Below are 25,945 nucleotides of genomic sequence, written 5' to 3'. Positions count from 1 at the left end.
GTAGTTGGTCTTACTGTGACCACTGTCATTAGTTTAGCTATGTGTAAATGCACAACGCTAAACTTCCAGTTTTCCTGTTCTGCTTGTGTGAAATTATCTGCTAGGTATATATATAAGAAACTTGATTAAATAGTGCCTTTCACTTTTCTCCTTATTTTTCCACGTAAAAGACAATTTTACATAATTGGGAAGAAACTACCGCATTTGAGAGAGAAAATTAACTACCTAATGTGAAAAGGAAGAACGTACACATTTGAGAATTTGTCCTGAGCTTTATTGATCTGAGAAAGCAATAATTTCTAATTTGCTTTAAAACCCTCGCAATATAGCACTTTCTGTGTAATTTTTAACAGAGGAGTTCTCTCGAGTCAGAGAGGAGGTACCACTGGAGCTCGTTGAAGCTCATGTAAAGAAAGTACAGGAAGCAGCAAGAGCCTCTGGGAAGGTGGATCCAACATACGGACTGGAGAGCAGCTGCATTGCCGGAACAGGTCCAGATGAGCCGGAGAAAATCGGTAGGCTGTCCATCAAAATGCAGAAATTTCTGCAGATGAGGTTCCTTAGGCATTTTCCTCTGACTCAGAATAAACCGTAAGTTCACCTCCGATACGAGATGGGAATCACGGGTAAGGAGAGCGTGACAGGTCATTCCGCTTCTGCTTGCTGCAGGATTCTTAACTCTTGACACTGAATTAATGAACTTAAGACCAGCTTTTGTTTTAGAAATTTTTTTCCTCCTCTGACTACGTGGAAATGCTGTTGCTTAGGATGTGTAGAGTTGAGCGGCCAAAAATATCAGAGCAGAACCTTTCACGCCAGTTCTGCAGGTATTAGAGCAGTTAGAGGACGCTGCCTTTCTAGCGGTATAGTTACCATAAAGCAAACTGAGTTTTACCGGCCCTTTGTGCTGCAGCTGAATCTACGATGTTGTATCACACCTGTTGGTAACCAGTTCCATGTAGGTCGTCTGTTCTGAATACATTGCTGACCGTGGTGGTAGCAGGAGAGGAACGTCTTAGTGGTACACCATGATGCCACAGTTCTCGGCTCTGGGGGTTGTACAGTACGCTGCCGTATGAACAGGCTTAGAGCTCCGTTGCAGTTGAGCTATCTTCTGTAGTATTCGGTGGATATTCTGGTAAAAAGTCTGTTATCTGCAACTTTGACGGGTGCAAATTGTGTATCCATTCCTATGGAGAGTAAAAGCATATGTTGTGGCAAGTCCCCGTGAAGTGAAACCTTTCCTGTTTAACTCTATTTTGCTTCTCCTGCCACGGTAAAAGGAGTAGACGCGCACATTTTGCTACAGACCTGCTGACTTTCTCAGACTTTCACCTCTTGAGTTTGGTACAGATCTACCAACTTCTCCGTAGGTCTTTATTTTTCTCTGCAGCATTGTTGGCTGCTGTTTTATTCAGCTCATCACGAATCATTTTTGTGAAGTTAGTGACTAGATATTTAAAGACACGTACAGCTTTGGGTAAAACCGAACAGAATATAATCTAGATTGACTGGAAGGTTTGATTTGGGCTGTGCTGTGCATCTCATAGTTGACCTGCTGTCACCCCATCTAGAGACATGAGCAAGGTGCCAAATTGTGTGACGGGATCGTGAGGGACCTGTGTGTTCTAGTGCTGTTCAGTTACCAACTGCTACTCTTACACGTGAAGATGCACGTTTACTGTTTATGAAACTTAATGTCCGTTGTAAAAACTACACTTTTAAATTAGATTTTAAAGTAACGCTTAGCTCATTAAGATATTTTTTAAATAGGAAAGAAGTTAACAGACCACTCAGTCCTTCTGTTGCAAAGGCAGGTGGCCTGGGGGCAATACAGAGAAACGTCCGAGCAGCCAGGGATCAGGTGAGGAAAGCTGAAGCCCTGATAGAATTAAATCTGGCCAGGGACACCAAGGGCAACAAGAAAAGCTTCTAGAGGTACAGCAGGGATGAAAGGAAGACCGGGGAAAACGTGGGTCCCCTCTGGAAGGAAGCGGGAGACCTGGTTACGGAGAAGGCTGAGGTACTCAACGACTTTTTTGCCCCGGTCTTCACCGACAAGTGCTCCAGCCGCACCGGCCAAGCGGCAGAAGGCAAAGGCAGGGCTGGGAGAATGAAGAACCACCCGCTGTAGGAGAAGATCAGGTTTGAGACCATCTAAGGAACCTGAAGGTGCACAAGTCCATGGGACCTGATGAGATGCATCCACAGGCCCTGAGGGACCTGGGGGATGAAGTTGCTGTGCAACGATCCATCGTATTGGAGGAGTCGTGGCAGTCTGGTGATGTTCCCCCTGACTGGAAAAGGGGAAACAGAACCCCTGTGTTTAAGGAGGAGGGGAAACAAGGAAGATGAGGGGAACTCCAGGCTGGTCAGTCTCCCCTCTGTGCCTGGCAAGATCATGGAGCAGGTCCTCCTGGAAACTGTGCTCAGGGACAGGGAAAACGAGGAGGTGATTGGTGACAGCCAACACGGCTTCACTAAGGGCAAATCGTGCCTGACACATCTGGTGGCCTTCTGTGACGGGGTTACAGCGTTGGTGGGCAAGGGAAGAGCGACTGACGTCATCTACCTGGACTTGTGCAAAGCATTTGACACTGTCCCACACAACGTCCTTGTCTCCAAATTGGAGAGACCTGGATCTGACAGATGGACCACTCGGTGGATAAGGAATTGGCTGGTCGGTCGCACTCAAAGAGTTGTGGTCAACGGCTCGATGTCCAAGTGGAGACCAGTGACAAGTGGTGTTCCTCAGGGGTCGGTACTGGGACCAGCGCTGTTTGACATCTTTGTCGGTGACACGGACAGTGGGATCGAGTGCACCCTCAGCAAGTTTGTTGATGACACTGAGCTGTGTGGTGGGTCGACACGCTGGAGGGAAGGGATGCCGTCCAGAGGGACCTGGGCAGGCTGGAGAGGTGGGACCGTGTGAACCACATGGAGTTCAACAAGGCCAAGGGCAAGGTCCTGCACGTGGGTCGGGGCAATCCCCAGCACAGCTCCAGGCTGGGTGGAGAATGGATGGAGAGCAGCCCTGAGGAGAAGGACTTGGGGGTGCTGGGGGACCAGAAGCTCCACATGAGCCAGCAACGTGCGCTGGCAGCCCAGAAAGCCAGCCGTGTCCTGGGCTGCGTGTCCAGCAGCGTGAGCAGCAGGTCGAGGGAGGGGATTCTGCCCCTCTGCTCCGCTCTGGGGAGACCCCCCTGCAGTGCTGCGTCCAGCTCGGGGGGCCCCAGGACAAGCAGGACACGGAGCTGTTGGGGCGAGTCCAGAGGAGGCCCCGGAGATGCTGCGAGGGCTGGAGCACCTCTGCTCTGGAGACCTCAGGCTGAGAGAGTTGGGCTGGTTCAGCCTGGAGAAGAGAAGGCTGCGGGGAGACCTTGGAGCCCCTTCCAGTCCCTGCAGGGGCTCCAGGAAAGCTGGCGAGGGGCTGGTGCCAAGGGCAGGGAGGGACAGGCCAAGGGGAATGGCCTGAAGCTGCAGGAGGGGAGATGGAGATGGGATGGGAGGCAGCAATCCTTCCCTGGGAGGGTGCTGAGGCCCTGGCAGAGGTTGCCCCAAGAAGCTGGGGCTGCCCCTAGCTCCCTGGCAGTGGTCAAGGCCAGGTTGGATGGGGCTTTGGGCAAGCTGGGCTAGTGGAGGGTGTCCCTGCCCATGGCAGGGGTGGCACTGGGTGGGCTGGGAGGTCCCTGCCCACCCAAACCACTCTGGGATTCTATGATAACTTTTCAGTTCTACACTCAGTGCGATGGACTTGACGTGAGGCACCTCAGTGCCTTGGGAAGATGTGGAGTACGTGCTGAAAAGGGAACGCCAACATCTGGAGTAGCTGCTTCTCCCTGTTCTGCAAAGCTCTGTTGCACAAACTGACAGCAAGCATCAAAGCTCTGTTGAAAGGGCAAGGCTTTGGGGTTTACTTTCAAGTCTACTAGTAAACGAATCTAGGCATTACTCCATCTGGGACTAAGTTTAATTTGGTAGTTATTATTTTAAAATAAGCGCAGGTTAAGTGACATTTTTTTCTTACTGAGGCTTCGTTTCCCTTTTCCATGTTCTCCAAGTACAGGCGTCACTGAGGTGCGTTAAGGACCTCTGTAACACGCACGCTGCTTTGAGTCTTAATTCTTAGTCCTGCGGTACGACCGTGGAAGTTTCCCGTTGCTACGTCGCTGGTGACATCGCTGCTCTGTGGGTTAGCCCTTTCTCTAGGAGAATTTGCACACAAGTTGCAGACAGGTTTTTGAAGTCCTTGTCATTTAACGTGGGGAGCTGGAGAGCAGATGACCATAACGCGATTATTTCTGAATGAGCTGTGTGGTGAGTTCTCCAAGTAATACCGTCCTGTTATAGTTAATGCGATTTGTATTGGGCTGTGACTAATGGAATAAATTAGGACAACAGCAGATGGTTCTCCCTGGGGGAGCTGCTCAGCCAGAGTGAACTGGGTCACTCAACAATCTGTGGTGCCTTCCACCTCCAAAACAGCTTTGCCCTGGAGGGCGCGGGGGAGTCCATAGCTTGCGCTTGCAGAGGTGCGTGTAATACGTTGACGTGTGGCGTTGTGGTGTGCGACTCCTGAAATGGAGCTGTGTGTTTGCATGGCCAGACCTGAAGTTTTATATCTAAATGTCACTGCGGAGAACTAAAAATATCTACTTAGGGTTCTATGCTATAATTAAAATTCATCAGTTGTTATATTTCAGAAATAAAATTATATCGTAGCTCCATATTAAAAACTCTTAATGTTGGTGAATTATAGGCAATGTGGAACGCGGAAGGGGAAAGCATGACTGGAACAGATTGCAGGAGCTTACGTTAATATCCAAGAATCTCCTCTTAGGTCTTCATTGCTGGTTTTTGTAAAAGCTGATGATGGTTCCTTTTAAATTGCTGCAGTAAGGCTTCAGCAGAGTTAAGAGGAGGCTCAGGTGGTTCAGACGGTAGACATCGTCTTTTGCTTTCCAAGGTAGTGCCCCACGCTAGGTTACGGAGTCTGGTAGGTGAAGATGTTTTGCATCTGTGGTAGTCCAAGTGACGAGGAGAGCAAGCCAGGGATGCTGGCTCTTCAGGCTTGCGGTTAAGCTCCAGAGAAGGGCAATATCCAGCGTGCCTGCGGTACTTGGTAGTTCTAATTAAGCCTTCACTGAGTATGTGGGCTTTCTTAATGGCTTTCCAGAGGTGATTAACGGCACTGGCTGCAGGTACGGGCACTCAGAGAGGCACGAGGGGGTCTCCCGAGTGCCTGTGCTGGAGGCAGTAACGTGTGGTTTAGGTTTTATTCTAACAAGTATTTCACTCAAGGTAGTTCCACTGACACAAGCGTACGAGTGCTTCACGCCGTAGCTCGTCTGTGACAGTGAACGCTGAGGGAATGGTGGTCTGAGTTACTGGCTCTGCTACAACTGTAAGTGACTTGAATGATTAAATTTAACATTTTATGGACGGTTGTGTAGCATTCTCAAATACACATACTAGAACACTACACACAAGTATACGTACACACGAGAAGCTATTTTCCTTCATTTTTGGCAGGATGCTTTCTCTCGTGGTCTCCAGGGTGTGCTTTAACTCCGAAATAATGCAAGCGTTGCTAAAACGTGCACGCTCCGAGTACTTCAGTCACTTTGCGTGTGCCCGGGTGCCTGTGAGCTAGTTCTGCGCCGCTGGAGGATTGAGCCCATCGATCCTCTTGCGATGGACTCGTGCAGCTCGTACGAACGAGAGCTGCAGCAGCTTTCTGTGGACTCTTGGACCTTCTCCGTGGAAGCCCACCTGCTTGTTGTGCTGTTTGCCTACGAGCTGTGTGAAGCAGAAACAGAGGAAGCTTTGGTGGCTGTGGAGTCCTGACTTAGTGTGGAAAATGTAAATTATGATTTAGATAATAATGTCATTATCATGTTCAGACCCAGGATTTTTCCATAGCTGTGGCATATTTCCTCTCAAATATTAATATTCCAGCCTGACTTTTGGCAGGTTCTGTGTGTCACCTTGGTGAAAACAGAGGAGACCAGGGTGTCTGGAGGGTGTCTTTAAACTATTTGCTGAGCTGAAGCTCACGCTAGTGATTCCGTGCGTTTATATGTGGGGTTTTGCTTATTGTTCCTCTGATGACAGTGGAGGTGCTCTATCTGCTTACGCTGCAGGTGTCTGTTTGCCGGTAATGCAGTAAATTCCTACCGTGGAAATATTTTATCATTTTGCTTGTCGACCTAAAGTCAATTTAACTTTTCTGTAAAGTCTCTGGGCTTCATCAGAAGTCAGTTATGAGTTCTTCATGTATTAGAAAACGGGGCTCCGTGTTCTTGGTGATGGGACGCAAGACAGAACAAGCTTCCGTGGAGACAGAAAATACTGCTTCAGGTTTGAAGAAGGGCATGGAGAGGCGATGTTTCCTGGTCTGCAGGTGGCTTCTCCCTCTTGGAAGGTGTCTTGTGGTGTCTCTCAACCATCTGCCTCTTGCTGCTTTAAGAAATACCGATAATTTGATTGCCCACAGCCTGCAAGGTATAATGCCAAACCTGGCAAAGAGGGTTAAAGAGCATTGTTGGTGCCATGGAAAAGGGATTACAGGGTCTTTCTCATTTAAATTAAGTCTTCCCTGTTTGTAATAGGGACATGCATCTCCAGCTAATCAATTCCTGTTTGCATTGTCAGTTATGTATTTTCATTAACCTCATTAGATCGTGCAGGAAAATCAGTACGGTTGTGTTTGTATCGAACTGAGAGGCAAGAGTCATTTCTGGCATTCTCGTGCAGAAGGTCAGAAATGTTTTGGGTTTTTTCTGATCCTTTCCTACTTGAATTAGAGATTAATTTTTACAGGACTCTTAAATGCTTTGAGGTACTTCCAGCAGTCTGTAACTTAAAAGGAAAAACCTGCTTCATCCTGGGTAAATGTATTTGACCCCCAGACTAATAACTGATAGCTCTAATTTTCTTTTTCCTTACATATTTAGGATTTCAGCATGGTCCCCTCAATGTACACAAGTGCGGAATGGCTTCTGTTGGTGGGCGCCGCAGAGGCATAGCACTGTCACTGCAAATCAGGGCTTAGTAGCTAATACAAGCAAACAGTTTTCAAAAACCATTGACTACAACCTGCCTAAAGTTGTCATCCTAATTTTAAAATAACATTTATTATTACAGCTAGGACTAGAAAACCTAGGTTAAATCAGGATGTTTGCAGTAATCTTACTGTCACACATACATACCTTCTGACTCTTTGAAACTGAATGTGTCCCTGTGTAATACAGAAGAACACTTTGTTTTGGAAAGTCTCTCTCAAATGTATTTTGACGCAAGGGAGAGTCCAAGGGCAGTTTTCCTTACTGTGAGATGCTCTATGTGTTTTTTTTCCTTTGAGAAATTTTTCTCTAAAGGGGTTGTCCTGTTTGCTGTGGAACTTTCTCTGTGGCTGGAGGCACTTAACGCCCCTTACCATGGTCTACAAATTTGCCCAGAAGGTTGTGGATACCTCTTCCCTGGCAGTGGTCAAGGCCAGGTTGGATGGGGCTTTGGGCAACCTGGGCTAGTGGAGGGTGTCCCTGCCCATGGCAGGGTTGGCACTGGGTGGGCTTTAAAGGTTCCTTCCAACCCAAACTTTTCTATGAAATAAAAAAGGAATATTTAATAAAACTTGCCCCAATACTTGCAGAGTGTGAATAGGGGAACACTCAGAATCTATGATAATGTTTGACGTGCACTGCGTCGTAAACCTACACAAAGTCATCCTGCGCTGGTGTCTTCAACTTACAACTCCCTGAAAGGAGGGTGCAGCCAGGTGGGGGTCGGTCTCTTCTCCCAAGGAAGAAGCGACAGGACAAGAGGAAACGGCCTCAAGTTGTGCCAGGGGAGGTTTAGATTGGAGATCAGGAAACCTTTCTTCCCCCCAAGGGCTGTCAAGCCCTGGGACAGGCTGCCCAGGGCAGTGGTGGAGTCCCCGTCCCCGGAGGGATTTCAGAGCCGTGCAGATGTGGTGCTTGGGGACATGGGTTAGTGGTGGGCTGGGCAGTGCTGGGGTAACGGTTGGACTCCGTGATCTTAAGGGTTTTTTCCAACCCAAACGATTCTGTGATTCTAACTGCCACAGTGACTCACCCATTGCCGGAGGCTGCTTTTCCAAAAAACTTTACCTTAAGATGGGAAACCTTGAAATGCGTTGTAATCAGAAAACAAACCCCATCACATTGAAAATTGAGTTTAGAGTAGAAAGGCAGTTCAGTCTTACCTAAAAGACCCAAGAACAAACTGACTTTTTGAGTAGAGCAGAAAAGTTTGCGTCTTGCAGGACTTTATGGCATTTACAGGAGCAACTTAGATGATTATTGCCTTACAGCTTTCTTGGTGTGATTCAGTCTAGTAAGGAGTACTGTCACCTGTGAAGTTCCTGAGCAACTCATGTGTAGTTGTGTGGCAAGAACCTTTGAGGGAATTCTTCCCCTCTCAGAGTATAAACGTGAAGCTGCAGGTTTCTGGGAGGACTGCTTTGGACTAGGAGCCTTCGACAGATGAGATGGTCGCCCCACAGTCGAGATACTTGCTGCTGGTACAGGATGCTGAGACTTGAGTTTCTGCTTAGCCTGATTCTGTGCTGGAGAACCTGTGCTCTAGGCTCTCATCTTCCAGAAGAATGAACAAATTATCAAGTCATGAGCTTTAAAGAGACAGATGTCTCCAGGTTTTGACTCCAAATTGTCCACAGACTAGAGCTTTTCTGACCTGTATCACTCTGACTTGGGGTTTTGCTGGAAGCAGAACTTCAAAATTGCTCCACTTCTCCCTGTAGTTAAGTTTTGGGTTGTTTATACAAAATTAGAGACTTTTTTTTCCTTCAATCACACTGTATCCCAATACTAGGAATCTTGGAAGTTCTTGGTGTTTGGGCTAAGCTGTGCCGGAATGAAAATCTGTGAGTTGTGGTGCAGTATTTTCCTAGTTTGAGCTCGTGATCTTCCATTCTGCCGACCCAACCACGCTGGGGGTGTTCTGTACTTTCTCTGTTTTTGGGGTAGAGGAGAATAAAGCTTTCTTTGTAAAGGGATGATGCTTTCAAGCCCAGTTTGGAGCTCTGCTTCTAGGCTTGAAATAGCTGTCTGGCAAAATCTAATCTAGATTTCCCCAGTGACATTATTGGGTGACTAAATCCCAACTCTGAGATAAAACTTCTGGGGAGGTATGTCCCCAGTCTCCATAAATTGAATTATGGTGGCAGATACTTCAGAGGAGTAGGTTTATCATCTTAAAATAAGCCAAGAGGAAAACCATTATCTTTCAATCAGACCTTTTAGTATGTTTTTCTATGTATGGAAGAGACTTTTGTAAAAGTTTCTGTAGAGAACTGTTGCTATTAAAGCCAGACATTGTGTACATCTGTCTTCCTCCAGTGCAGCACCCAGGAATTACCGGTAACATAAGGATTACAGAAAATGAACGCCCAACACCAGCTAATGTCTTCAGAAGCTTAGAGATGGATCAAGGCTTTTCACCAAGAGTTTTATCTTGGTTTGGCAGCATGTGTTGGAGTCCATGATCTAAATAAGCTCCTCTAATGCCTCTGTACAGTAAATTGTACCAGAGTTTTTGTTCTCGCGGGTCAGAGATCCTAGACAAGGAGTACGAGATGGTGCTGACACTTCCCTCTTCTTCTTGCACAACAGCCGGATGCTGCAAATAGATCGTGATTTCTTGGACTTTTTAAACAACGCTACGCAAAATACCAGGAAGTAATACTTTATTCAGACACCTTCATGGTATTCTCCATCAGTATGCTGCTTGTTATCCGCTTATTTCAGAGGTTTGCTGTCGTTAGTAGGAACATTTTAAATAAATGCTTTGTAAAGGAATAACTTAAGGGTTAGCAGTGAGAGATGTGTCCTAAGCGCAAGAAGGACTAACTGCTGCTAAAACACTTCTCTTGAGGTGCATGCATCCAGCACATGGTCCTGTGCTTTATTTATTTTTATTTCCTTTTTCCTTCCCCATTTTGGTCTCACTTGTGTACCAGTTAGGCTAGTCTTCTGTTGTAGATGCTGACGTTAGATGGGATGGTTAACTGGTCAGCTGCTACTCAAAAAGCAATCCGTAACGCAAGGGTGCCTGGCTCTGTTTTGGCAGAACTCTTCAGATATCTCTGTAATAGCGATCTGAACACCAAACAGACAGTAAATAAGAGGTTACAAGCCTGAAGAGCTCAGTCTAGTCAGCCAAAAAAAAACAAACAAAATGAGCACTAGCAGGAAGCACGTAGTTGTGTATTGAAGCTAAGGCTTTTTCACACCTGGTGGAAGGGCACCTGAAGGTGCTTGTGGTCAAGGTCAGGTTTTTATGGGCATCTGGCAAACTTGTTCTGGGTTCTGAATATGAAAGTGGAAGAGGCAGCGGGTGCTGTCCGGACCCACGCATCTGTGGCAGTGCGAGAACCTGCCGAGTGTCCAAATAGCTCGTATTACAGATTTATATTTAAACTCACCGTGAGCTGGCAACGTGTGCTGGCAGCCCAGAAAGCCACCCGTGTCCTGGGCTGCGTGTCCAGCAGCGTGAGCAGCAGGTCGAGGGAGGGGATTCTGCCCCTCTGCTCCGCTCTGGGGAGACCCCCCTGCAGTGCTGCGTCCAGCTCGGGGGGCCCCAGGACAAGCAGGACACGGAGCTGTTGGGGCGAGTCCAGAGGAGGCCCCGGAGATGCTGCGAGGGCTGGAGCACCTCTGCTCTGGAGACCTCAGGCTGAGAGAGTTGGGCTGGTTCAGCCTGGAGAAGAGAAGGCTGCGGGGAGACCTTGGAGCCCCTTCCAGTCCCTGCAGGGGCTCCAGGAAAGCTGGCGAGGGGCTGGTGCCAAGGGCAGGGAGGGACAGGCCAAGGGGAATGGCCTGAAGCTGCAGGAGGGGAGATGGAGATGGGATGGGAGGCAGCAATCCTTCCCTGGGAGGGTGCTGAGGCCCTGGCAGAGGGTGCCCCGAGAAGCTGTGGCTGCCCCTGGCTCCCTGGCAGTGGTCAAGGCCAGGTTGGATGGGGCTTTGGGCAAGCTGGGCTAGTGGAGGGTGTCCCTGCCCATGGCAGGGGTGGCACTGGGTGGGCTGGGACGTCCCTGCCCACCCAAACCATTCCAGGATACTGTGATATACTTGTAGCTTCTTATGAGTGTTTCCCAAATGACTCGTACTCTTCTGTTTTGACCTCAGAGGAGAGGAAGACTTCTTTGGTGAGACACTAGATGAGATTTTTGATGACCAATTCAGAACCGGAGGCTGCAGTGGTGTAGGTGAGCTGCAGCTGCTCTCTGTAGAGTTCTCCTCCTGAGCACATGCTTGGCACACTTTTCTTTTTTCCATAAGAAAGTACTTCATGACTCCAGTATGGAATATTGGCAGGGGCTGTCTCCTGTGATTCCTCAGAAGATTCAGGTCATGGTGTAAGGTTGAGGCTTCACCTCCTGGAGGAGTCCAGGAAATTCTTACTGCCCAGAGAACCGAACTGGTGGTTTTACGGAGAGCCCTGCACATCTCACAACATCTGTCAGCAATGCCTGAAGCCACTGGGCAGAAGTCAGAGCTCACCCAGTGCTATCGTCGTCTTCGGCATTTAGCACTGAAATTGCAACTCCAGCTCTGGTTTCTCAGAACATCTTGGAAAGTGTTTTAAAAAGCCGGGAGTTGAGCAGGCTATCGTGTGACAGCATCGTCAGGAGCGTGTCCATCCAGCCACAGCTCTGTTGCTTATTTGTTTGGATGAGTGTGGTTTGGATGCGGGGGAAGCTTTCAGAGCTTTCAGCTGGTAACTTGTGTTCTTTCCTTGCTGAAATGCGATTCGTACCTTGGTTACACCTAGGCAGCTCCAGTTGGGCTCTTGAGGAGCTGCAGTACAGCTTTTTTTTTTTTTTTTTTTTTTCAGTGAGAAGGCAAAATAAGTGTTAGGGTTTAACTTGGATCATTTCATTGATCCACTTTTCAGTACAAACCCACAAGTCTTGGTGTATTACAGCTGAGGAAGAGCCAAGAGGATGAACCGATCAAGGTCTGAGTGAGAGCACTGTCCAGGAACATCTGCCATAGCGCTACACCTTTGGGCCGGTCTCTTTCGTTTAAGCTTCATTGTTCAGATTCAAACGTGCGCTTTGAATGTATTTTTGAGGGCTTGGATACAATTGCAGAGTGCTTTTGGGAAAAATGTGTCAGAGGAACAGCGCAAAGAGCCATATAGGACTGGAGAACCAGTTGGTCGTCGTGTTTATGTGGAGCAGCAGATACGCAGGGTGTGAAACGAGGTTTCAGCGCTCAGGGTTTCACGGCAAACCAGTGCGGAGGATAACTCTTCACTGCCTTCAGCTCCGGCGGTTTTGGGGCCAGAAATAACAAGATCCTTAGTGTTTAAGAACAGTGTTAGTGCTTTAACAAATTTGCTAGTGCTTAGTGTTACTCTGGTGCTGGAATAATTATTTTGAAGTCTGCTTTGGAGAATTCTGGTATTTGCACCACCTGCAAAATGGAATTTAAATCTTCGGTTGACCTGCAGCGCGTGACAGTGCCTCTGGATAGACCTTTCATGGAAAGCAGCTCAGGGGATCTTGTGCTAAGGAGGAATTACAAGTCTGACAGCACCGTAATTGAGGTTAATCACATAACTGACAACCATCTCCAGAATCAAATTGGCTGTATTGGGAAAAACATTGTATAATACTGCGACTTACCGATGAGAATTACTGTATGACTCGAATACTGCAGAACTGTGCATTGAACTGTCCTTTAGGTAGCTAAAATTGATAGATTTGGTGGTTTCTCTCTACATGGGTAAACTGGGAGTTTCAGCAGAGCACAGATATCTTAATGTTTTGTCCTGCTTGTTGGACTGAAGAGAAAAACCAGTTAAATTTGCAAGCAAACTTGGTTTTAATTTTTTTTTTTAAACTAACATTAGCGTAATAAGCTTTTAGTCTTCCAGGAGTTTGTGTTGTGTGACTTTCTTTAAACCACTGTCGGTGGAGAACAGAAAATTTTTGTTAACCTTGAAATAAATGTTGAGTATAATAAATGGATGTTATGGCAATTCTAAATACTTAATTGTTTTCTCAGATGGAGCTGAAGAAGAAAAGATGGAAACTGAGACAAACGGACAACAGTCTGAGAAGGTAAGCTTGGCTCAGTACGCTGGTTCTGAAAAGAGTTCCAGCTCTTACACACCTGAATGACTACGTCCTAAAATGCCTGGTAAGAAAGGGAGGTGATGGTGGAGTGACCCTGATGGGTCGGGGGGGTGTGTCCATAGGGAGCAGTTTTCAGTCTCCATAGTGTTCGATTTTCTTCTGAGTGATTCAGTCTCAAACCATACAGAGACATTCCCATCTGCCCAGCAAAAGAAATGAGACACCAGTGTTGTTTCCTAGTCCTGAGGAAAAAAGATCGGGACTGGGAGAAGCATAAATTGGGCGATATCAAATGAATTGGAGACTTAAGTCGCAGAAGGACATTGGTATGTTACGGCTCATGACTTGTGGTGGTCTAAAGCAAGCATCGCTTTGAAGTCTTGCCCTAGAAAACTTTTATTTGCCTTCCCAAATTTGAACACAGCTTTCAGCTCTGACAAGACCAGAGAGATTACGGCTGTCTGGGAAATGAGTGGGTTGTGCAGAGCTGAACAGAGAACCCAAGTGAAACTGTTGCCCCAGCCGCATCGCGAGTACGAGTTACCGGTTGTTCGATCTGCGGGATCGTGTGCGGCTTGGTGGATGTGGGGGGATGAGATCCGGCTGACTAAATGAAGGTGCCCCAATCTGAGCTGCTCAATAAAACTCCTCGTTGCAAGAAGTCTGGGCTAGCTCTTGGTTATAGGTGTGTGTATATGTACTCCTGATCTTAGATGTGATGCATCCTGCCCAGAAAGATCAGATATTTAGAAATTAATTCCTTCAACCTGTTGATAGTGCCTACAAGAACACAGTTCTTTGGGGCTCTATGATAACCCCATGCCTACAAACACAGGACCTCTTTTCAGATAGTCTACAATAACGACACCAACTGTGATTGTTTCACACCTAAACTGGAATTAAACTAATATCCTGGAATTAGAACATCACCCTGCTAAATAACTGGTGGTAGGTGCTTATTGGGTCTGCAGCAACTGGCAATATCTCTGTGTTGCTTCCTCAATGAATGAGATAGAACTAACGTGATGGTTGCTGTGTATAGACTTGATGTTACTTCTTGCTCTGTTTCCAGGTGGATCTTTTGCTGCCTTGCTGATAAATAGTCGGGTACGCTTAGGTAGATGTAAGCATAGACGATTTCTTGGTCAGTGCTTGAAAAGGTGGATTGTTCTGTAGAGCAGAGTAAATGAGAAACATACAGGTCAGCTTGGAGTATTTCCAAGGTGAAAATGATGCTTCCAGTCTTAGGCATGAAGCTGCTGATGATTTCATTAATACTATGTTAAGGCACCTGGATTTTAACGAGAAATACTTATATTCCGTTTTGCGAAGGTTGCTCTCTCCCACCAGTTCCTGGACAGAAGCACCTTCCTGTAACATGTAATTCAGTTGTAGCATTTATTGCCACGGGATGCTGTTGTGACCATGAGTTCCACAGAATTTGGAGCTGTGTAGATAGGTGAATACGGTATAAATTGTTAACTTGCCAGGCGCTGAAAAGGATCTAAAACTTATGCACAAGCTACTGGAATAGATGGGGCAGCACGGCAGGCGGAACGTGATCTTATCTGTCATCTTAGTTCAGGATTTCTTGTACCTTCAGATGAAGCCAGGTTGGCCTGGGTTGCTGAATCTGGTAGACTTTGTCCCGCATAGCAGTTACTTTGTTTATTCAGATTTCAGTTACGATTGTCAAAACGGGCTTAAGTAGCAGCCAACCTTTAAAATTTAATCTCTTCCTTTATGATAGTGAATTAATTTGAAAGCTATAAACGAAGTTAACAGTGAATGTCTTCTATAGCTCTCATTCTTCAACCAATCTTTCATCCCATTTAGGTTGAAAGCAAAGCGGAGAGTGAAATTGAGGAAGGCGATAAAGTACAAGAAGGAGAAAATGAGAGAAATTCAGAAAAAGAGCAAGATAGCGAAGTGACTGCAGACCCCAAGCCAGGTAATGGTTCCCAGCTGTTCCCCAAGCTGTGAGAGCTGTAACAGCCTTCCTCTGAAGTGGTCGGAATAGTCTATAAACTCAACCGTGGCAGAAATACTTCCTCTTGCACATCAGGCTGCTTCATGGTTCGCTAGTAAATATTCTAGTTTAATTTCACTGCAGAGCTCGGGCACTAAATTCTTTCCTGAACTCATTTTAGACCTCAGCTGAGCTTTCTGTCGCTGCCTGTAGCGACTGGGTGAAGAAATTGCAGTAGCAAAGTGCGTGTAGGTCATACAAATTATTTTCTTTTGCCTGTATTGCACACCATTTGATCATTTCTGAGGCAAAGAAATGGGACTGCTCGCTTCTACCCTTAGAAGTTAATATGGTTAGCTCAGTTTCCCTGTGAAGTGGTGCAGAGCCTTTATTTTGACAGGCTGAGGAGTACTCGGGGGAGGTTTCTCTATATAAGTCATTATTTATTTTTAACCTGTTCCCCTTGTACCACATAGATAGTTTTTTCCTGGAACTTACATGCAGTATTTTAGCACCAGGTAGAACAAGCAGCATTTGGATTTGATGAAATAATGGGAGTTGATTTGGAAATGCAGCTGAAATTGTTCTGATAGACTAAGCTGATGGCAGAAGATGAGTTGACAGGACGGAAACTAAAAGCATTTAAAGTTGCCCTGTTTGTTGGATCAGATCCTCTTAGGCTAAAATTGTTCCCCTGTCGGCATTTGGACGAGTAGCGGTACTATAACGTAGGAATGCGATGGTTTGTGGATGAATTAATGTGACTGATAGCAGTGTGTGTCGTGCAATTCCTGTCCCGGTGCGATACTGTTAACAAGGGGAGAACGCACGTAACGGACTTGGCGGGAAATCTCTTTCAGAAGAAAAGGAGGCAGAAGAGAACAAGGAGAACGTTGATGCAAGCAAAGACAAAGAAAACGAGGCTGGGAAGAAGAAAGTGGAACACGAAATCTCGGAAGGAAACGTAGCTACAGCTGCAGCTGCTGCCCTTGCCTCAGCTGCCACCAAAGCAAAGGTTTGTTTTGCACAAATATCCATTGGCTTGCTTTCCAGTTCACATTAGAATTCTTCTTAAAATGGTCCTTTGTGCCAAATCTGTGCGGTCTCACGTTCTAATCCCTAATACCTTGCAGGAGCACAAGTGCCATCTTCAGTTTCTTCTGCTTGAACTCCTAAGTACAATTCTAATTTCAGCAGCCTCTTCTATGATCGTGAAGTCGAACATCCCTAAGAAATAGTCCCAAAATGCGTTTGTCACTTTTGGAAAGACTTTTTTCTGCCTGATAGGTCTGGCTGTAGTGCTGAGGGCATAGGTCTGGGTGACAAAACCCTTACGTTGCCTTTTCCGCTGTGCCCCCGGCCGTTCTGTGGACGTGACGCACGCCTCCTGCGCTTGGACTCTGTGAAATCAGTGCAATGTTCGCTTCTAGCTTTTCAGTTTTTATAGACAACTTAATGATTTTTGTGTTAAGAGGTACTGTGTGCCTGTTAAAAGCACGTTCGTGTCTTCCTGTCATTAAACTTCGGTTTGTTTGGCTATAGTCCCTTAATGAGCTGTGGTTTTTGTGTCCTAACAGCTCTTCTTTACCTTATAATTACTAATTGCATGTTGTCTTTCATTTTCTCTTTTCAGGAACCAGACCGCCCTCACTTCTTTCAGAATATCTTTTTCAAAATCAATTTTCTCTCTACTTTTTTTTTTAGTTCTAGTTTGGATTTTTTAATCGCTCTTGGATTCAGTGCTGTGTTCCATGTCACATACTTTACAGAAACCAAAACCAAAACATGGATGGTGTTTATTTCCCAGTGGACTTCTAGAACATGAGGTGTCGTGTATGTTGTACTGACTCTTGCAGTCTCGATCTTTGACTCTTAGAACTTTGAGACTTTTTTCCCAACTGCATCATATATATTGAGGACAATGTGCTGATAGGTGTTGTCACGATGATGCAGTCCCTCCTTGATGAACCCATGAGGTTTGAAGATATTTTTAGTTACTACTATTCAAGCCACGTTCTAAAAACCACAAGTTTCAGCGTTGCTTAGTGTCAGAGCGAGGCACCCGACCCGTGTGGAATCCCACTTTGCAGCCAAACTCCAGGTTCGTTATTTCGGTGAAGCGCAGAGTCCGATCTGGCTCCCTTGTGCATCGCTTCGCCTGTCTGCGTCTGAACCTACGGTGCTCCAAGCACCGAGCTCTTACTGAGAGTAAGTTACTTTCAGTTCATCAGACTTACCTATATTTTTCAGCCAAATCGAGGAAGAAAAACACACCCTGCATGTATATAAGGAGGCATGAAATTTAATCTCTGTTTTACGGAAGGCTGCTTGCTCAAAATAAAGATGATCTCCTACTTTCCTTCCTCTGGTGATAACAAGTGCTAGAGGGAGAAGGGACTTGCTAATGGCAGTTTTCATTATGGTAGTAATAATATTCTAGCAGAATTTTAGCTTTATATTACAGGAGATAATATATTATAATTAGGATGTTCAGACTTCAGAGTAGAATTCAAGTTCAACAGGGATTTCTCTTCCCATTTAAAAACGCAGACAATATTAAGGCTTTCAGTGAGCTGTATCTTGTCTGAGAGAGTAATTCCATTCTTCATAATAAACTCCAGACCTGGTCACGTGAAGAGCCGATACAAAATTGTTTTCCTTATGATTTTATATCAGAGGAAGCTTGCAGTTGACTTCTAAGGAGAAAGAGGGGTTAAAGGCAGGCACTTGAAGGTTTTTGTCCTTTTGAGATAGGACAGCTTATTGCTGAAGCCACTTGAGAAACGGTGTCGACATGCTGCTCACGCTGCTGGACACGCAGCCCAGGACATGGGGGGCTTTCTGGGCTCATGTGGAGCTTCTCGTCCCCCAACACCCCCAGGTCCTTCTCCCCAGGTCGTTAACGTGTGCATGCTAGGTCGGTAGCTAGTCTTGTGCTTCCTCCCAAGTTCATCAGTATTCATCCAGGAATTCCTGAGCAGCGAAACTGAAGTCAGGATCGTGTCAGGGAGCAGAAGCCAAGGCGGTCGCGGCCATGCTCGTGTGGAGCGCTCCGGGTTTAAATAGCAAACCAAAGGGTTGTTCTTCACGCGCCCTCAGCCGGAGGCAAGGTCCCCTGGCTGGCTTAGTGATGCTCAGGTCGTTCAGAACTGCTGCGTCCCAGGGTAACGTCACGTACCATCATCTTCTGGGCTTATTTGTGACTTTAGCTGGATGCAGCAATGTGTTTTATCAGACAATTTAAATCCCTATTAATTTTGCCCTCCTGGGGTTTTTTTGTCGAGCGCAGTCAGTAGTGACCCCATGGGTAATGCCAGGCTAAGGAGCTGTCTCTTCAGGAAAAACCGTGGTGACGATTTCCTTTCTAATGTGTATTTTGAGACCTGTCTTTTACCTAATCATGTGCCTTGCTGATTTTGTGTTAATCTGGTTTCGTTATTAAAATTTCACACATCAAGCAAGGCAAAATGTCTGTCAGAAGGCTGTGTGTATCAACAAAGGCACTTCTGTCACTCGGACTTTTCATACAAATGAGTTTGTTTTACTAAACAGTATTAATTGGTGCTAAATTTTCTAGTTCTGTCAGCCGTTCGTTACTTTTTCAGATGCGTGCACCACTGCTCGGTCAGTATTTAACTGAATAGCCTACTTGAATTTCACAGTGGTGTGCTGTGAGATTTGGGGGATGACTGGTTCTCTCAAACTGTACCTGATTTAAAATTAAACTTTGAGAGCCTTGAGTGTATGTTATCTGGATTTACTGAGATTTGCTTTCTTGCTGGTGGGTTACCAGAGGTCAGCACTGTCAAGCGACACAACAGCGATGGAAACGATATCGTACGTTTTTGAGAAATTCCGTTTATAATTAGGATTACCAGGGAGTTTTCTAATGCTGCTTCTCTCCAGCACAGTATTTCTCCCAGTTCTGAGCCAGAGTTTGGGGCGCAGATTGCGAAAGATGAGTCTGTTTGCAGCTTGAGCTGGATGAGCTCCAGCTTTCTCTTTATTCCTTCTTCCCCTCGGCCCTCACCTTTCCCTTCTCAAAAGCCAACCCTCCTTCCCTCAGCCCTTGGACGTGTCCGTAAAGCTTCGCTTGGACGCTGTGGTCGGACACATCCTTTGGCGATTAATTCAGCAACTCCTGAGCAGTATTCATGATCGGTGTTTGGAGTGTATGGTCATTTTGTAGAGCAGGCTTTTAACAAAAGCCAGCAGAAGGTGTCATTTCCCACTTGGAAAATGTGAAGCGCTTTCATAGGCTGTCTCATATATCATATTTATATATCTCCCGTAGCATTTATGTGCAAGTGTGTATATGTAAATGGGGTAAAGCTGAAGCCTTGTAAAGAACCTATTTGTTTTTCTGGAGTTCGCGTTTGCACTTTAGATACAGCTTTGCCTTCAGCTTTCTTCTGCAATAGGGATACGATGCAACCTGGTTATAAAAGGAAACTGGAGACTTTTTTTTTTTAAGAATTTTCTTCTAATATCCATGTAGATTTCTCTGCAATTTCTCCCTAGCCTGAGGTGGAACTGCTGCGCTGAGAAAGCTGCTGGTTTGGTGGTGTGGTGCTGCATGTAATGGGACTATGCTTAACTACATACGTAGCTTCTCATTTACTTGAGCAACAAATATTTTAATGGCAAAGGCATGCAAGAGTCATCTCGCTGGTTCTGTGGGTCGTTCCAGGTAAAAGCTTCCTCTGTGTGTGTTGGTGGAAGCTTTTTGGATGACCTACAGCTGACTCGGTACAACGTCCCCTTGCTCCCTCATTTGCATTTCCACTGAAAGCGCTCTCTGTTGCGCAGCGCTCGGAAGGCTTCGAGGCAAAGCTGGATTGCTTATGAGTCCTGAGCATCCACAATACCTCTTGTATTAAAGCTTGACACCTATTTATTTGATTAAAAGCTTAATAATCTTCCAAGGGCTTCTGTTTCCAAGCATAAGATTGATAATCTAATGTCCTGTTTTCTGTCCAGAAGTGGAACATGATGCCTGAAACTAGATGCAGGCGTAGTTGGCTTATTTGTTCCCTTAAAGCACTTTATTTTTGTGAAATGCATGTAAAGCAAAACCTGTGTTTTATCCTCAGCACCTAGCAGCAGTGGAAGAAAGAAAAATCAAGTCCCTGGTCGCTCTTCTGGTGGAAACGCAGATGAAGAAGCTGGAGATAAAACTTCGCCATTTTGAGGAGCTGGAGACCATTATGGACAGAGAGAAGGAGGCAGTAAGTAGGGGAGCGTACTAATCTGTTAAAATTCTGTATTAAATCAGTCACTGCCAAGATCTCTGTATGCTAACAGCTGGAAAACTGCCAGCTTCAGCTGTTCCTCACCTTTATGCAGGTCTGTCTACTTCAGCTGGAATTCATAATTACCCCCTGTGGTAGCGTTTGAGCCCTCTCCTCCTTTATCCAGCATCTTCTCTTTACCATCAGCAGCAGACTGGTGGTGTCCTAGATTTGCTTCCTAAGCCTTACTGCTGTCATCTAAGTAGGAATGTGGAATTCCTGCTGAAGGTCCTGAGCCTTTATGTAGGCGTTATCACATGAAAGATACCTGATGTAAGAATGACTTTTCCCTGTAAAGAGAGTGAAATGGGTAGAAACCTTGCTTCCCGAAGGGAAGGGAAACCAACTCTGCCTTTCCTTCCTGACCCAGTTTAGACTGGAGATTTGGGGTTAAGCATGTAGTTCAGGTGGGTGGTTTTGCTTTTTTTGGAGAGCATTCTCAGTAGCTCTTAGGAAAGTCCTCAAAGTGAGATACGGTAGCAGAAGGATATGTGGTCAGGAGTAACAGCTTTTCATTTTGTGGTGATGAGGGATTTGCCTGAGCTGGAGAGGGCAACAGCAGCTTCAAGAGAAGGGAGGGAAGCACTGATGTCAGGAGATGGGAAAAGGTGGTTGCTCGTGGGGAACAGAAAAGTATCAAAGGGTCCTGCTTGACCAACCTGATCTCCTTCTATGAGAAGGTGATTCGCTTAGAGGATGAGGGAAAGGCTGTGGATGTGTCTACCTGGACTTTATAAAGCCTTTGACACAGTTTCCCCACAGCATTCTCCTGGACAAACTGGCTGCTCATGGCTTGGACGGGTGTACACTTTGCTGGGTAAAGAACCGGCCGGACGGCCAGGCCCAGAGAGTTGTGGTGAATGGAGTGAAACCCAGTTGGTGGCCGGTCACAAGCGGTGTCCCCCAGGGCTCAGTACTGGGGCCAGATCTCTTTAATATCTTTATCAGTGATCTGGACAAGGGGATCGAGGGCACCCTCAGTCAGTTCACAGACAACACCAGGTTGGGCGGGAGCGTTGATCTGCTGGAGGGCAGGAAGGCTCTGCAGAGGGATCTGGACAGGCCGGATCCATGGGCCGAGGCAACTCTGTGAGGTTCAACAAGGCTCAGTGCCGGGTCCTGCCCTTGGGTCACACCAAGCCCAGGCAACGCTACAGGCGTGGGGCAGAGTGGCTGGAAAGCTGCCCAGCGGAAAAGGACCTGGGGGTGTTGGTCGACAGCCGGCTGAACGTGAGCCAGCAGTGTGCCCAGGTGGCCAAGGGGGCCAACAGCATCCTGGCTTGTGTCAGCAATAGTGTGGCCAGCAGGAGCAGGGCAGTGACCGTCCCCCTGTACTCGGCCCTGGTGAGGCCGCACCTCGAGTGCTGGGTTCAGTTTTGGGCCCCTCGCTCCAAGAAGGACATTGAGGGGCTGGAGCGTGTCCAGAGAAGGGCAACCAAGTGGTGCAGGGTCTGGAGCACAGGTCTGATGAGGAGCAGCTGAGGGACCTGGGGTGGTTTAGCCTGGAGAAGAGGAGGCTGAGGGGAGACCTGATCACACTCTACAACTCCCTGAAAGGAGGGTGCAGCCAGGTGGGGGTCGGTCTCTTCTCCCGAGGAAGAAGCGACAGGACAAGAGGAAACGGCCTCAAGTTGTGCCAGGGGAGGTTTAGATTGGAGATCAGGAAACCTTTCTTCCCCCCAAGGGCTGTCAAGCCCTGGGACAGGCTGCCCAGGGCAGTGGTGGAGTCCCCGTCCCCGGAGGGATTTCAGAGCCGTGTAGATGTGGTGCTTGGGGACATGGGTCAGTGGTGGGCTGGGCAGTGCTGGGGTAACGGTTGGACTCCGTGGTCTTAAGGGTCTTTTCCAGCCTAAACGATTCTGGGATTCTAAAATAGAACAAAGCTGAACTGGCAAATCTGATGATGAAGTGCGACTGATGATGAGGAGGAGTTGTTGGATAAGCCAAGCAAGAAGGTTGTTAGTTTCTGACCCCAAGCTAGCGAGGCAGTAAGCCAGGGCACGGGTCTTGATTGAGGTCTAACGAGCTGAAGAAGGTGATGACACTAAGAGAGCACATACGGACTGCATCCCAGGCAGGGTTGTATTTATAGTGTAGCACTGTTAGTGGCGCCGTACGGGAGACCTGTGCATCCCTCAGATGAGCGTATAACGTGGAAGAGAAGCTGTCTCTGCCTGTCAGCGGCGGGGTTACGCAGCAGTTACGAGGTGTTCTTTCAGCCATAGTGCAACAGGCTTTCACAGAGGCGGTTTCTCTCCAGCGACTCTAAAGATGACCCAAAACTTCATTTTTATCAGATCGGTCATTTTTTTTAATTCTTCTGTTGCATAGCTTCCTCATTTTTGTCAATAGGCAATTACTCTAGGTGTGTTGAAGTTATCGACTCATAATTCTAGGGGTTTTCACATTTGCCCTCCCATGCGAATTTAATGGAATTTGCATCCTCACTTTGGCATTAATCACATTGATAGAGTTTGACAAACTGTGGTCTTCTGTTGTAGCAGAATGTCAGCAGGAATTTCTAGATTGCTCAGCATCCTCAACCACTTCAGTGTGGTGTTTGCCTCTGACACTGATTGGCAGCTCAAGAAATGGACCTAACTATTTTGAAAAGGTTCTCTGTAGATTTCTTTCTTTGGGGGATATATTCTATTAGTGACAGGTGGGGTTTTTCCCATTTTGAGGCATATGACATTTTCCTTTTTAAAAATGTGCATACAAATTTTTTCCCTTGGCTTTCTGGTAGTTAAATTCAGTCTTTTCACCTGTCATTGTAGATATTTAGTGGAATAATTAGAGCAAAAAAATTCCTTGGTGCCATTGCACGCTATGCATATGTTATTTGCTGCGACGACTTTTTATTATAGTAAAGGTAAGGCGATTCTAAGTCTTAAAAGAAATTTGTGCTGCGGACTGGAGGGTGTTAGATTTTAGGCAAAACACATTTACTTCAGCGTTTAAGCTAAAGTAATTTCAGTGCTGCCAACTCTGTGTCTAACCAGGGATCCGATTGCTAGGAGCCTTGTTGACCCAGAATTTATAGTAGCACACGAATGCTTTCTGTACCCATTTCTGTTCGGGGGGGAGTTACTTGCTGAAAATGAAATTGGAGTACAATGGTGGTTATTGTATGAGTATACATTAAGTGCTTGTAATAGCTCCTTCTAATGCGAATCGCTTTCCAACAGTGCAAAAACACGCTGTTGCAAATTTGAAGATTGTCGAGAGTGTAGTATTCATGACTGCGTACCTAAAAAATTTGGCCGATTTCATGGATCGGGTTGTGTAGGGCGGTTGTGTGGCAGACGGATGCATGCTGATCTTCGTTAAGGTGCCTAGCCGCGCTCTTGCCTGACATCCGCTGCAGATACAACTCCATTTTGGGAGTTGAAGAGCAAATGCAAGTTATTGATAGAGTGTCCAAGAGAAAAGCATGTTACTACCAGGTGTCTCAATGCTAACGTGGGGCTACAACAGTAGGTCGTGTCCGTAAACCTGCTTCTGAACTGATTACGACGAGTGCAAGAACCGTGTACAGAACCAGGTGGTTTGGGCTCTGCATCGGTTTTAAGACCAGCTTGTGTTTGTAACTTGTGTTTATTTACCTCTTTCCTCTGTCCACCTGCCTTTTCTCATCCCGAGGGGAGGGAAGGTGTAGAAGAGAAGTTCTCACTGGTTTTCCAAAGTACAAGGTGTGTGTTCAGAGACTGGATGCTCTTTGGGGATGCTTGCAAAGACTACTGTTTTTTAATCCGTAGAGGTACCATGAAGAGAGCAAAGCAGGAATACAGAAGAATATAAAAAGTACGGTGTAGCCGTACTCCTTGCCTAAGCCTTTGTTTTGGGTCATTTGCAGTAATTCCTCTCTGAACTGCCTGCCACCTCCGGAATCTGTTTCCACACATGCACAATTACACCATCGGTGTACGTGTCTCTTCATTTTATCAAGTTTTTCCCGCTAATGTATCAGATTGGTCAAGGAAAAAGGAGTCATGGCAGCATGAATAATCACATTGTAGTCCCTACAAGCAGAAAACCAGCCCCCAACAAGGAGTATGTATTATTCATTAGGCTCTGTCCCCATCTGGTTCCGGTGGTGAATGTGTGTTCTGTAGTATGCTGTTGCCATCGGTGCTTTGTCAGCGGGCAAACAGCTAGCACAAAGTATTGATGGAGCTTTGGGATTTTTGGAGAACTTCTGCTAGGTGGAAGTCTCCTTGGCAACCTGCTTTTCAGCTAAATTATGGAGTATATCTTAAAGCGCTCGCTAAATATTTGTAAACTAGTCCCAGAAATCCATATGTGCAATTGCTTAAGAGTAATAGATAGAAAAATACGTTACGATGTCTTAAGTCAGTCGAATGACATATGCTTCCTTAACCATGACAATGATCAGGCACGTAAATGCCCAATAGTAAGAAATATTTTCTGTAGCTTCTTTATCTCTTCATTTTGGGCTTGCTTACTCTCTACGTGGCTTCATAATTAAACAAACTAACCTGGTTTGTGTTGATTGGCCTAAATTGTGTGAGTTTTAAAAAAACAATACTCTCAATAGCGCAACTCATTGTGGTCTGGATATAATGGTGTCCAGGTCCTACGCTTACAATGTATGGCGTAGGCTTCTGCCTGTAATCACCGAGCTCGTGCTATCGCGCACGTATTCTGCTTTGGTCTTTCCCTGGAAAATCTCTGTAGTTTCCTGTGCCCCTCGTTCCAACATGCAAAAGATTGAGACACAAATGTTGAGTTTCTTCCCGAATTGTGTTAAGGCTGAATGCTCTGCACCGTACTGAGTAACGTGTTAGTTGTATTACTGAGAGATCCTTTGGGATGTACAAGGTGAGTTCATCTGTTACAGCTGGAAGAAGGCCTGGACCCTTTACCAAAACCTGCTGCAAATCAGACGTCGTGTATTAATAGGATAGGTGTTTGATTTGCAGGAACGTGTTTTAAAGGTGTAGTTCTTAACTATTTTCTTTGCTTTGCCTTTCTCCCCCCCCCCCCCCCATTTTTTACATAGTTAGAGCAGCAGAGACAACAGTTGCTGACAGAACGCCAGAATTTTCACATGGAGCAGCTGAAATACGCTGAATTAAGGGCTCGTCAGCAAATGGAGCAGCAGCACAGTCAAAACCCCCAGCAGTCTCACCAGCACCCCAGTGGGCCTGGGATGAACCCCCTTGGGGCACCAGCACACCCCGGCTTACTGCCTCATCAGCAGCCCCCACCGTACCCTATGATGCACCACCAAATGCCGCCGCCTCACCCACCACAGCCAGGTAAGAGTCGGAAGGAGAAAAAATCCCTTTATGTTAATCGTCATTCATAATAGAGTAAAATCAGAGGATGTTTTGCTGCTAGAGAAAGTTGCGCAAGGTGTAATGGATGGTCTGTGTTACGTAGCGGTTTATAGCGGTGCTGTTTATAAAACAGAAACAGAGTTTGCCGGAAAGATGTGCTTTGCTCTTACTGCAGCTTTGTTTTATAGCTTTTGTCTCCGTACCAGACGTGCGGATGCAGTTTGGGGAGGAGGTGTCTTATCCACGTGTG

The 25,945-nt window shown here is 46.4% G+C and overlaps 1 protein-coding gene across 6 annotated transcripts in view; it reads left to right on the top strand.

The window, feature by feature from the left end:
- SMARCC1 (SWI/SNF related BAF chromatin remodeling complex subunit C1) overlaps positions 1 to 25,945 on the top strand; it is a 94,706-nt gene that overhangs the window by 52,109 nt on the left and 16,652 nt on the right. For 5 of the 6 annotated variants that reach the window (XM_075746935.1, XM_075746932.1, XM_075746937.1 and 2 more), the window contains 6 exons: positions 354 to 515; positions 13,062 to 13,117; positions 14,969 to 15,083; positions 15,962 to 16,116; positions 20,195 to 20,329; positions 25,416 to 25,674. In XM_075746935.1, the coding sequence (XP_075603050.1) occupies positions 354 to 515; positions 13,062 to 13,117; positions 14,969 to 15,083; positions 15,962 to 16,116; positions 20,195 to 20,329; positions 25,416 to 25,674 (882 nt within the window). The remainder of the gene's footprint in view (positions 1 to 353; positions 516 to 13,061; positions 13,118 to 14,968; positions 15,084 to 15,961; positions 16,117 to 20,194; positions 20,330 to 25,415; positions 25,675 to 25,945) is intronic. The other variant, XM_075746934.1, reaches the window with a different exon arrangement.

This window comes from Balearica regulorum, chromosome 2, assembly GCF_011004875.1.
Source record: "Balearica regulorum gibbericeps isolate bBalReg1 chromosome 2, bBalReg1.pri, whole genome shotgun sequence".
NCBI classification, from domain to species: Eukaryota; Metazoa; Chordata; class Aves; order Gruiformes; family Gruidae; genus Balearica; species Balearica regulorum.
This window is presented reverse-complemented; position numbering and strand designations above follow the sequence as displayed.